General features: G+C 40.5%; 1 protein-coding gene across 4 annotated transcripts in view; it reads left to right on the forward strand.

Annotated features, from left to right (window-relative positions):
• Il16 (interleukin 16) overlaps nucleotides 1–13,653 on the forward strand; it is a 121,260-nt gene that overhangs the window by 56,093 nt on the left and 51,514 nt on the right. For all 4 annotated transcript variants that reach the window (XM_047538711.1, XM_047538712.1, XM_047538713.1 and 1 more), the window contains 2 exons: nucleotides 7,890–7,998; nucleotides 12,508–12,650. In XM_047538711.1, coding sequence (XP_047394667.1) covers nucleotides 7,890–7,998; nucleotides 12,508–12,650 — 252 coding nt within the window. The remainder of the gene's footprint in view (nucleotides 1–7,889; nucleotides 7,999–12,507; nucleotides 12,651–13,653) is intronic.

Genomic DNA, 13,653 nt, shown 5'->3' on the forward strand with positions numbered 1-13,653 from the left:
AACCGTGGTACAGGCTTTTATTTTCTTTTTGGCCTCTTCATTTTCCTTACTCACGTGCTATTTCATGAATATAGTTTTATCACAGGTACTTGTTTTCAACACAGGGTCAATGTAATTATCACCATCTCCTGTTATAACTCCTGGTCAGAGTGGCCCCCTTCCCCCGTGTTTCCTGCTACAGTGTGATGATGATTATCTTTGCATAAACATCTTCACATATTTTTCCCGGTTATTTCTCACAATGAATTTTTTAGAATATAAAATGAGACGGAGTTGAGAAATATTTGGGAGACAGTTTGGTACTACTTGCAGACCAATTGGATTATTTGTGTTCTTGGTGGTAGTGACATTAGTTCATTTACTTATTCCAAATGTTCCACTGGACCTAATATGATTATAAATTCCACTGAAGGGCATTTCCATTAAATAAATAGAAATGCAAACACATTTTTTGGAGAAAAAGAGCCAATATATTTTTAAGTAATATTTATCTAGAATTGTTTTTTTTAAATTTAGGGGAGTGCCTCCAAAATTATTGAGGAATAATTTTTGAAAACTAGAAAACATAATTCTATAATGCGTTTGAATAAAATAGTCTATAAGAATAACCAGGAAGAATAATGAGAATCTGATCCTATCAAATATTAAAACAATTGTAGACAGTCATTGATATTTTAAGGCTTCCTTGGCCTGTTTGGCGGAGAGAGTCCATGGTTTTCTCAGGAAGCAGCTCTTGTGTCTGGGAACATCACTGCTGAGGTATGGACACATAAATTAATTCTGGAAGGATAAAGGGAGCAAGAACTGGTTTTCACACAGGCAGGACAGGTCATACAAGTGTCCACACGTAGGAAGTGTGACTGGGAACAAGGGAGGCTTGGGTCAGTCTGGATAGTGTCAGAGGAGAAAGGATCTTAAATGACATGCCAGGATATTTGGGTTTGGTCTTAAATTTTTTGGAAATTGATCCATCAGAGACTTTACTAGGTAATCTGATGAGTTTCCTTTTCATTTTTCTAAAATCATTCTGACAGCAGGATTCAGAAGGATTTAAAGAGAAAAGACTGGAGACAGGGAAATTAGGAATGGATGAATGAACAATCATTTTTAATAATTTTATTGACACAACTCACATATTATACAATTCAACCACCTAAAGTATAATATGAAATGATTTTAGTATATTTGAAAAGTTGTACAACTATCAATACCATCTAATTTTAGAACATTTTCATCACCTCAAAAGGAAATCTCAAGCTGGGCATGGTGGTTCATACCTGTAATCCCATTGGCTAGGGAGGTTGAGGCAGGAGAATCATGAGCTCAAAGCCAGCCTCAGCAAAAGCGAGACACTAAGCAATCAATGAGACCGTGTCTCTAAATAAAATATAAAATAGGGCTGGGGTGAGTGCCCCCCAAAAAAGAAGAAAGCTCATACCCTTCAGCAATCACTTCCTAAGCCCCATACTTGGGCCCCATCCCTACCATCCATTCACCCTCTATGCCACTGTTTCTGTATATCCCTCTGTTCTGAATGTCTAATGTAGATGGAGTCATGCAATACGTGACCTTCTGTATCTGGCATCTTTCACTTAATGTAACATTTAGTATGACTTACCATAACTGTGTTGTCACATGGATTACTACTTCATTCCTTCTGGTTGCCGAATGACATTCCACTGTATGAAATAGCACTTTATTTTCCCTTTATCAGATAATAGACATTGGAGTTGTTTCTACTTTTTGATGGTTATGATCATTTTGAACATTTTAATGTAATTTTTCATGTGGATGTATATTTCAACCATCAGTGTATGATTGTTCTAGTTTATCTTCCCTGTGCTGGTGAGTCTGGAGTAGGTGTGATCATAGCCTCCTAGTTTGTGTGAAGTAGAATCTCACTATGATTTTAATTTGCATTTCCTTGATGACTCACGGTGTTGAATATTTTTTTCATGTTCTTCTTGGGAAAAATGTCCTTTTTCAATTAAAAAATTGAGCTAAAAAATCAGGATGAACCCAACTACTATGTATATCTATGAAGTGCTAATAAAAAATTAGGCTACTGGTCTTTTATTGATTTTTTAAGAGTTTTTTTTTTGCATATTTTAGTTATGCAAATCCCTTTTCAGATATATGATTTGTGAATATACCCTTCAATACTGTAGGTCGTTTTTTCACTTTCTTTATGCTGTCCTTTGAAGTGCAAATGTTTTAAATTTTGATGAATCCCTTTTATCTATTTGTTCTTTGGCCCCTTGTGCTTTTAGTACCATACCTAAGGTGACTTTCTCTCACCTAAGGTCATGAAGATTTACTGTATTCTCTTCTAAGAGTTTTATAATTTTAGCTCTTATATCAGTATAAGATCCACTTTGAGTTCCTTTTTTGTATGGTGTGAGAAAGGAGTTCAACTTCATCCTTTTGTGAATATATGATTGTTTCTGCATCAATTATTAAAAATTAATCTTCAAAACATGCTTGAATACCTTAGGTCATTTTCATAGTCCAATATAAAAAGACTATCTTTGAACCGTGGCATGGGCAAAGAGACTGGATGTGCTGGGGAAGTTCGAGAGGTGGGATTATAAGGATTTGGAGACTATGGTCATGCAGTGGTTAGAAGAAGAAGGACTTGAGTCCTAGGGGCTGGTACCCACCGTGCCACTAATAATAGGAGGTATAAGGCTTCATCCTCCCATGTAACCATGTGGTCATCCCAGAACCTATCTGCTGGGGCCCCTACTTGTTTATCCTCATGATTTGAAGATCAAAGCCTATTACTGCCTGAGCAGCTCAACCACAGGAAACAAGCCTCAGTCAGGACAGTTGAATTATATTTTGTGGTTCCTTCAGACTGGAGCAGTTAATAGTATCTCAGTTCAAAGAGAAAACGGAAAGGTTTGTATCAAAGAGAAATGTAGTCAGCAAACTCAAGAAGAATCCAGCCTCGGTCTGTCATGATTGCCAGAGGGATCCATGTACAAAGGAACTTTAATAACAGGGACCTTCTAATTTTTGGAGAGAAGTTTAGGCTCCAGAATTATCTTGTGTGCAGGACATGATGCCCCAGAATTCTGCATCTTCTTTCTGGATTTGTTCTCTGGTTTCATGGGGAATGTGGGTTTTCCATTTCTTGGGGGTAAGCTATTTAGCACTAAGAGCTATATGATTAATCCTGACTTTGGGAAAAATACTTTAAAGAGCTCTCTGGACAGTTGACCCCAAACCCCACTCGGTTACCATTGGGACTGGTAAATGTGGACTGTGACCCAGGTAATGACGGGGTACCTCACCCACAAAATCTGCCCAGGGCAGTAGTCTCTGAGGGGAACAAGGGAAATGTGTTCAGAAGTGACATTGCCAGCCCCCTGACCTCAGTCAAATTCCCAGCTTCAAGAGCAGCCCCACCTTGGGAGCAGGAACAGAAGAGCTCTGTTCTGCGTGCTGGGGAGGGAGGGAGTCCTAGTGTGCAAACGTTCACGGGCTCCTACAGAGACGCCTTTGATGAAAAACCACTCCACCCAGGACATACTTGCCCGAGAGTGACCAGGCTCCCCTTGGAGCCAAGGAAAGATTTTTTTTCTTGTGAATGATCCTCTGACATGTGACTATTTCAGAGCAGTCGCCCTGTGGCCCTTTAAACATCAGTTACATTGAAAAGCAAAGAGCTGGATGTGGTTACAAAGATAGTTTAGCATATCCCCTCAGCTTACAAAAGAGGAAACCAAGCCCAACAACTGAGAGGGTCCCAAGTCATGAGGCATTTAATGGTGCTGGTCTCGTGACCCTCTCTTACATCCCCCTGTTCATTTCTGGTGAAGAAACCATTGAGCTTGACATTTTAAGAATGAAAAAGAATGAACGATACCTTGAGATGATCCCAGAGCACGAATGAGTACCTGACCCCTTCTTGGTACTTTGGAAATAGAAAGAAGGACCAAACCTTTGTGCATTGTCTCTACATTAGGGACACTTAGAAGTCATGTGGTTTTTCAAGTTAGAAAATTGCTCCTTAGCTCTCATCTTCCCTCATGCTAGCACATTTCCATTTTCCCTGTCATAGTCATCTAGTGAGCCAGTCCACACATGGCACGTCAGAGTGATGCATGTCAATTTCACACAACTATCTAAGAACTTGACAGAGCAGACTGGCTAGACCCAACTTGCTGAAGCTTCCAGCTAGTTCAGAGACTGGCTCCATGACAGAGGGAAAGGACCAACTGCTGTGTGATCTCTGTCTGAGACAGTTTTGGTGGGAGGATGCATGTTGTGGGGAAGGAGCAGGGCTCGTCTATGCAACGTGTATGTGCACAAGAGCTCCCTTGCTCTGCATGTAGGATGCAGGTCACTGCTCCTGGGCACCAGGAGCAAGAAGAGACCGAGTCACTGAAAAATGGGGCCCCATGATAGAGTCAGTTGACTCAGTTTCTTTGGGGTAAGGTAGTCTTAAGTCAATATTAAAACCCCCAAAGAGAGATTTCCTCCTCCTCTGAATGTGGAATTAAACTTTTCCAGTTAATTTGGGGGGGGGGGTCTCCTCTTCCTATGGTCCTCTTGACATCAATTAGTTTTTACTGATCAAGCAATTTTTAAATCATGTTTTAGACATGGGACTTTATAAAGAGGAAAAGAAAGAAATTTAACAATAAATAATATTATGTCTATGAATACGACAATTGAAATAAATGTAAGATTCATACATGCTCACTGTAGAAAATGTGGGAAATACAGAAAGGTGTAAAAAAAAAAAGTAGCCATAATCTCATTATCCAAACACTCTCTTGGTAATTCATGAGAGCAGGATCCCTTGTTTCCCATATCCTCAGTAGTAAGAATCATGTTTAGTATATAGTAAATGCTTGCTAAACATTTGTTGAATGAATTCATTGTTGAATAAACATTTGTCAACTGAATTTTACTTAGTATTTAGTAAGTGCTTAATAGACATTTGCTAGTATTTTGGTGCATTTATTTCCAGTCTTTGTAAATTTATATTTTATATGAGTATAGTCAGACCCCATAATTAACATAACATAATATCTTTTTTAACTTACCATGATAACACAGGTATACTGATGTCACAAAAGTTCTTTATACACATTATTGTTTTAAGATGCTTAGTATTCTCTGTCTTGTATGTACCTAATTTACTTATTTATTTTAATATTACTCAATACTTTGTGGAAATACACATTCAAAGTTACTTTGTGAACAAGGCTTACCTTTGGATAAGTAGATGAATTGGCTGCTTTACTAGGCCCTGCCATGTTCAGTGGAACCTAAAAAGTTCCTGAAATCACATTCTATTATTTAGTTCCAGAGTCTCACTGGAGTGCATGAAGAACTGGAAATAATGCCAGAGGGAAGTCTTGAAATTAGAATCAGGACATGACCTCATCAGACTATTGTAATTAAGAAACAGCTTTTGTATATCTTGTTGTATGAAGAAATTGACTCAAAGAAGTAGCTATTATGTTAAATTCTGGAAATACAGAGCCTTAAGAATTCAGTTCAATTAAACCATTTTCTTATGTAATCCCAGTTTTCTCTCCTTTTAAACAATTCCCTGGGTTATTATTCAGTTTAAAGATGTGATTTTGTTCAGGTTAATACAGCGCCATCTGGTGCTAAAAAGAAAAATGAGTGTGTAGGAGTCGGCTAAGATGACTTCTCTGATTTTAAACGCTGAATTCTACAAGAGATAAAAGGGAATTAATATGTGATTTCTTGCAGGAGCCCCTAGTGTAAGAACTGGGGACATTTATTTGAAAGGTTATAAGTGGACTTCTGGCTCCAGACTGCTACAGCATACACTTTATTAACTCTTCCACCTATTAGAAATTCCTATTAAAACTCAAAAGTAATATACAAGTAGGGAGAAATGCTTGTCAGAACAAGAAACTGTAGAAAGGGGCCACATTCTGAAATTTTCTGTATGACGGAGTGCAGGTAAGCCTGGACTGAAGGAAGGCTCATCCGCCTGCCATCTACCACACAGGAAGGGAAAGCACGGGAAAGCACTGGGGCAGATGTTAGCAGACCTCAGTACCTAGCAGCTCACAGTGGAAGAGGTGGAGGTGAGGGTGGGTTATGGGTCGCTTGGGGAGAGGTGAAAGTGAATCTTCTCTCTGCTTCAGAAACTGCACCACATGTTGGTGACTGCTCCTTCATGGAACGTGAAATTCAGGCCTGCCATGCTTGCCTTCGAGAAAGGGGTCCTGTAGGTTAGAAAGTGAAGTCATGCACCCCCAACAGACTTCCCACTGGAGCCCTAAATACCGGAAAGCGTTTGAGCCATTGACGGTTTCCAAGCCCAATAATTAATCCCTGAAGATTCTATATTCAGCCAATCCTTCAAATGTGACAACCACAGAAAGAAATTCTCAGACTTGCAAATATTCAGAGGGCTTTCCATCCACATAGCTTTCCCAAAAGAAAACACATCCAACATTTAAGGATTGTGGCAGCAAGTAATGAAACCAATAGAACTCAAAAATTAGGTCGTCTTTGTACCTTGTAAAGGTGTGTTAAAATAACAGCTCCATGAAGAGAAGTAAATTAATATCATTGCCCTCAGTATTGACCTCTATCCGTATTACTCTCTGTTTCTAAAATCATGGGAGAAGGAGAGGGAAGACAGAGATATTGTCTCAGGTTCTCATTTTGCCAAAGGAAGAGTGATATTTTCTATTTTGTTATTGACCACAATACATAAATGAGCCCCATTATGTTGTTTAATATACTGCTTATATGCTTAACACAATGAAAATTATTAGTATAAGATTATTAGTATAAGAATGAAGTGAAGAAATTCTGTTCAATTTGGTAAGGTAGAAAAGAATAAGAGAATTATAAGAAAATTTAATGTAATGACATTTTTCTTTTTTGGTACTAGGGTTTGAACTCTGAGGTGATTTACCACTGAGCCATATCCCCAGCTCTTTTTTTTATTTTTTGAGACAGGGTCTCAGTAAGTTGCATAGAATCTTGCTAAATTGCTGAGGCTGACCTCCAGTTTGCAATCCTCCTGTCTCAGCCTCCCATGTTGCTAGGATGACAGATGTGTGCCATCATGCCAGGCTAGAGACATTGTTTTTTAAAATTTTTAAAAATCTGTTTTAATTTGTTGTACATGACAGTAGAATGCATTTAAGGGACATTGGTTTTTAAAGTTCTAAATTAAATCTTTGCAGATATAAATCAGCAATATAGTAAAATCATAATACTCATAAGAATAATTGGATGTTCAATACTTAGAAGTCTATTTCTATAACATTCAGTTAGCAAGTGTTTTGTGAATGCCTATTATTAAATCTCAGAATAATGTAACATACTCATCATTGTCTCTAATATATAGATCCCAGACATCCTATTCATGTAACACTCTAGTTCTTTTCTTCATTGCAATTATCATTCTCTGCAATTATCTTTTACCTTTAGTTGTTTCCTTGTTTTCTGTCTTCTTCCTTTGCTAAAATGCCATTTCTCCAAGATCAGTGTTCTTGTCTGTCTTGTTCAAGGGCATGCTTTTCCTTCCCCTGTAGTAGATGACAGGCAGATGAGCCTTCATTTAACTTTCTGAATATCTCCCATGTCTAACAAAGTAGTAGTCACATAATGGGTGACAAATTCACTCAATATTTATTGCATTAATTAAATATTTATGTAATATCTATTCAATATTGCTTGTTCAATGAATGAATGTATGTCTGTGAATGGATGGATGACAATAATCCTAAGTCACCGCCCTTATAGTGCCTGTCACTTAGTAGGAGAGACAGATAATTCAACCAGTGCTTCTTCCATGGTTAGTGTCGAAACTCCATTTTGCTAATTAAGCTTTATTATTTTAACTTGCTGAATAAAACACGGGGATTGTTTTGCAGGAATCTTCCACAACTTCCTCTAGAGAAAAGCCTGGAAAAGTAGAAGCACAAAGTAGTAACTTCCTGTTTCCTAAAGCCTGCCACCAAAGGACACGCAGCAACTCCACCAGTAAGTGTCTCATCAAAACATCCTCAGTAACAGGGCTTAACTGAACATCTGAATATCAGGAATGTCAATGATGAGGGGAGGTTTGGAGAAGGTGTATATTTTCTGATCCAGTTGGATTAAACCAAGATGGTGGCCTACTTGCCTCTCTGAGGGCATTCTTCTTTGCCTATGCAGATCCTGGCCAGGTAGAGGGGTCCCCAATGACTTTTTGAGCTTCCTGTGATAAATTCCTCCTCTAGCTGGGTACCTACTGCCATGCTGAGAAGAACTGGCCTGGGGGATAAGAGATAAAGGGTTACTATTATTCTGATTTGTGACATTTCCTTAGTCCTGAGTAAGCCACTCTGTCTCCCAGGGCTTCTGTCACCCCATCTGTAACATTATGGGGGTTGAGGCTTGAAGACTTCATGACTCTTGGTTGCTGCAAATAGAATAGCATTTATATAAAAGTCAGGAAAATGTGAAAAATGCAGAAAAGGATGAGGAAGTTAAAATCACATCAAATTATAATATCAGAAATAATCTATACTGACATTTTCAATTATTTCTCAGTTATTCACATATATACCTACGGGAAACATATGCACATACATAAACACACATGCATCTATATCTATGTTTCATGTTATTGGGAAGTCTGTTGTAAACACTTGTGGGGGTTTCTGCCACGTTCTGCATGGATGAGAAAAGTTTAACTTCCGGAGGACAATGTTGGCTATAAATCAATCAATTACCCATCATGAGCCAATACTCTTTTTAAATGAGAGGGGGCATGACGGGTTGGGCCATATCAGATCTGGCCTCTAACAGCATGGAGTAGCCCAACTCTTATTTATAGTCGCACAGGTAAAGGGGCCCAGAACGGGAGGGGCTTCTTCTGTGATGAACTGGGTGGGGTGGAGTGAGGGGAGTCAATTTGCTCAGGGAAACTATCATATAACCAGGCAGGGAACCACTCCCACAGTGCCACATACTCCCGGCAATCTGGGGCAGACCTCTGTGTCTGCCAGTTCCGAGAAGTCAGGGCTCTGTGTCCTGTGGCTCAACCTCGTCTGATTCTGCTAGATAAGGATGGCTTCCCACACACACTATTTTTAGTAGACATGTCATTTCATTGTATGAACATACACACTCTACCCTTACTAGATATTTACATTATTCTCAGTATTTTACTAACAGAATCCACATTGCTGAGTTTGTACATGAAATTTTGTTTGAGGTTGTATCATTGCCTTAAGGGAAATACAGTCTGCTCTCCTTATCTGCACATAGACTATATTTGAAAAAAAGGTACGTCTGTACTGATATGTGCAGAATATTTTTCTTGTCATTATTCCCTAACAACTATTGACATAGCATTTACATTGTATTAGGGATTATGAATAATCTAGAGATGATTTAAAGTACACAGGAGGATTAGATAGGTTATATGCAGGTATTACCCTATTTTATGCAAGGGATGGAAAAGTGTCCATAGATTTTAGTAACATAGGGATCCTGGGACCAATCCCTATGGATTTGGATGACTGTAAATTAGGTAGTGGTGTATACTTAAGGGCTTACATTTGAGAGACAGTGCACTTGAATTTGGATCCTGCTTCTGGAACTAAGTGTTGGTATGACTTTAGACAAGTACTTTAAAAATCTCTGAACCTCATGCTATGGCTTGGATACAAAATGTCCTGGAGAGCTTTTGTGTGAGACAATTCAGAAATGTTCAGAGGTGAAATTATGAGAGCTACAACCTAATTAGCAGATTATTCCATTTGATGGATTAATAATTTGAATGGACTGCTGCACTGGGTGATAATTGTAGGCAGGCGGGGCATAACTGGAGGAAGAAAGTCACTGGGGTTTATATTTTATCCTTTGGGGTTTATATTTTGTCCCTGGCTCCTTGGACTCTCTCTATTTCCTGGCTGCCATGATCTGAGTAGCTTTCCTTCTGCCATGATGCTCCTTCATGAACTCAGGCCAGATCACTGGAATGACTGACCGTGAACTGAATCTCGTAACTGTGAGGCCAAAATAAACTTTTCCTCCCCTAAGTTGTTCTTGTCATTGAACATGATACTTTTGATCTCTTTCTTGGTTGGCTGGAGCACATCCACAAGTAATTTTCAGGAAACGTGAAGGAGGGTTCAGAGCAGCTAAAGCTTTGGAGAACCTGTTCTCTCCTGATTCTGGCCCCCATTCATGCAGATCTGTTAACAGCTAAATGCCTTAATCAACTGGCTTCAATCTACTTCTCCCGCCGTTAGAAAAAAAGGTGGGAGAAGCCCCGGCAGAGTTGAAGCTGCTCCTTTGAATTTGCAATTCAATATGAAAATTCACCTCAGGGCTTGGTAAAAAGAGGATTCAACCTCTGTCTTTGGATTTACAGTCTAATGCTTGCTCAGCCATTTTACCACCTACTTATGTTCATCAACCGTTGATTATTCTCAACAAATCACAAAGATATTGGAACATTATATCTCTTATAATGGGTTATATCTGAACCCATAGCAGGAATAGGAACCCCATTCCCCACCCCAAATGCATGAGGGTTGCCTGGATCAGGTAAGGTTGAAGAAGAGGTGGGTGTGGTCTGAACATCTTGGTGCTGGGTTTGCCCATCACTCTGCAGTTGATTGACTCTGTGAACCATTCCAAAGTTGCAGCCTGTTTGCATGTCCTTATTCCCTCTGAACCCAAACCACACAGTGCTGCCCTTCTTCAAATTGCAGGTCAACCCTGCACTGCCATGGGCAGAAAATGCGGAGACTAGGATCCTGGAGGCCTGGATTATGTTTTAGACTCTCTTGTTTGCTGCTCTGGAGCCCTCTGAACTTCATTTCCTTGCTGATGCATAAGAGAGGGAACTCCAGCAGATTCCCCCAAAGACTAATGATTGCTGTCTGCATCATCTGGACAACCTGAAAATATACAGGTTGCCTCCGATCCAGCCAGTGTGGAGAAGGGATTTGGTAGGTTGGGTGGGATACTGGAATCTGCCTTCTTATTAAACACCCAGAAAAATATGATGCATAGGAAGATTTGGGATTATATCCCCAGGTTCTCCTTCCAACTCTGACCCATGATGATGGGACTCCCTTTCCAGTGTGTGGTTTTCTAAATCCTCTGACTTCTCCCTCTTGGTCCACTGGGATACACTGGTCCTTGTTGGAGAGGACCACCTACTTGTACTGAAGCAGCTGCTGGGAGCAGCTGTCCTGGCAGAGAAATGTTTCCTCAGTCATTCTTGGAGCCCTGATGAACCAAGGCTCTCCTTTTTTCATCATTCCTCTGTCCCTTTTGTCACTTCCCTTTTGGCATCGCATATTCTCTCATGCTCATTCTCTTCTCTTTTCTTCTCACTCTACCCTGGCTAGTGATTTCCTCTCTTCAGCTTATAAACAATCTAAAGTCTTTCCTATCCTAAAAATAAAAGCAAACCTCAAACCTTGGTCCATTTTGTATTTCCTCTGAACTACCATCTATCTCATTTTTTTTCCTTGGGGTAATTTTCTACAAAGTCCTGTCTGCTAACTTGAGGGATGCTGTACTAGCCCTTCATTAAAAAAAAAAAAAATTAGAAATAATAATCATAGCCCCTTTTTAAAAAGAATTTCAAATTTTGAGTTGCTGAGGTTGGCCTTGAACTTGTGATCCTCCTGCCTTGAGTTGTCATGATTATAGGAGTGTGGCACTGTGCTGGCATCACCTGTTTCTTTTAACTTTTAAAAATGTGACTACTAGAAAAATTTCAATCATCCATGTGTCTGGCATTGTATTTCAGCTGAGAAGCACTGCTCCAGACAATGGTAATCTCTGAGGTTTAAATCAGATAATCTCTGAGGGCTTTCCAATTGTATACAGTGGTACAGTGGGTTCCTGGTTGGACAAAATGAAGCCTGGAATTCCCACAAAGAAGAGGAAGCTGAATTCTTTGCATTTTCTTAGATCCCAAAGATTTGAGTGTGGTGTGCACCACATACCCTTGTGTGAGTACATGGATAAGAAGTAGTCAGATGATCTGTTTGGGCGGTTGGAGGATCTCCTGGCCCACCCTGTCCCTGCCTGGTCTTAACCTTCAAGGCCCTTGGTTCAGTTCCACCCATCCTGGGGACCCTTTGTGCTTCCCTCCTCTCTCTTTGGCTGGAATTGAAAAAACTCCCTGACGGCCAAGACTGGATTTGATATGGACTCATGGTCTCCCAAGAGCCCGCACACTGCTTGACATGCAGGAGATGCATGTGAATTCTTGCTGAGTTGATCTTTCACTCTCATGGAAGTGAGAGCTCTGCCTGCACCCTGCATACAGAATGCACGAATGGAGAGAATAAAATGCCACCCACGTCTTCAACAGCCATCTCTCCCCATTGTGCACCTGGTACTAGGGCCTAAAAGGTTTATGTTTGCATCAGCCCCTGCTAATGAGGGTTTGGTGGGGGTTGATTTTGTTCCTTGTGGAACTTTTCATTTTGAGAACACAAATGATCTCTTCCTACTATTCCTCTCTTGGTTTAGGTGTTAATCCCTATTGCACAGGAGAAATTGATTTTCCAATGACCAAGAAATCTGCCGCTTCCGCTGACAGACAGCCTTACTCTCTCTGTAGTAACAGGAAGTCCCTTTCTCAACAACTGGACTGTCCAGCAGGAAAGGCTTCGGTAAGAAGAAAGGGAGGGAAAGTTGGGGAATTGGGAGGAAGGGGAGGGGTCATCGTTAGCAGTTGCTGAAGAAGTTTTCCTTCTAGTCCTGTGCCCTGTGTCCTACTGAGAAGAGGGGCTTACTTAGTAGGCAAAACAATCACATTAGGCAAAGAACCGCACTACAACTGGGCATCCATTGAGCACCCTCTTGTGCCAGTAACTTGTAACTGCAGCCACTTCTATGCGGTTAGGAAATAATAGATAGTAAAACTGCATATGCAGTCTCTGAACTAAGGCATTATGTGGATCCCTGTGTTTCATCTGCACAGTAACTCTCAGCGGTAGACCAGGGAACTGGATCTGGGACAAGTTAAGGAATTTATGCAAGTTCACGTTGCTAATAAGTAACAGGGCTGGGACTTGAAGTCAGCTTTGTGACTCCAAAACCTGTGCATCCTATGATTAGGATTACCTTATCAACATTGTCACTAATTTTTAAAACAAGTTGAGAAAGGAACATATGATTAGACCCATTTCACAGTGTGCAAACAGGTGTGGCAAGGTTGTGTGGGTCCCAGTCCGTGTCCTTCGCACCCACAGGACATCGGCTTACAGCTTGGGAGCTGAACAGACACCAAGCACAGTGTCCTCTGCACATGTCACTCCCTCCTGCCTGTGACGCCCCCTCCTGTCCTTTCCCTGAACATTTTCTCAGTGACTCATGCTGCCACTCATATCACACAGTGTCCTCTGTCTGTAGTGTCCCTTCATTCATCTCTGTCACTAGAAACCATGCCCCCAAACCTTCCCGACTCCTCCCTTTCCTGGAAGCACTCCAGATCCCTCCAGCTGCACCAGCTTCATGATTTTTTCAAATGCTCATCAGAAGGTGCCTGCACCTCTCTCACAGTGCTCACCAGATCTGCTTATTAGGATCATTCGTGTTAGTGTCTGATCTCCCAGCTGATCATGGGCTCTCCAAAGATAGGTTCCAAAGTCCAATTATGTTTGATTCCCTGCA

This window comes from Sciurus carolinensis, chromosome 2 (assembly GCF_902686445.1).
Source record: "Sciurus carolinensis chromosome 2, mSciCar1.2, whole genome shotgun sequence".
NCBI lineage: Eukaryota > Metazoa > Chordata > Mammalia > Rodentia > Sciuridae > Sciurus > Sciurus carolinensis.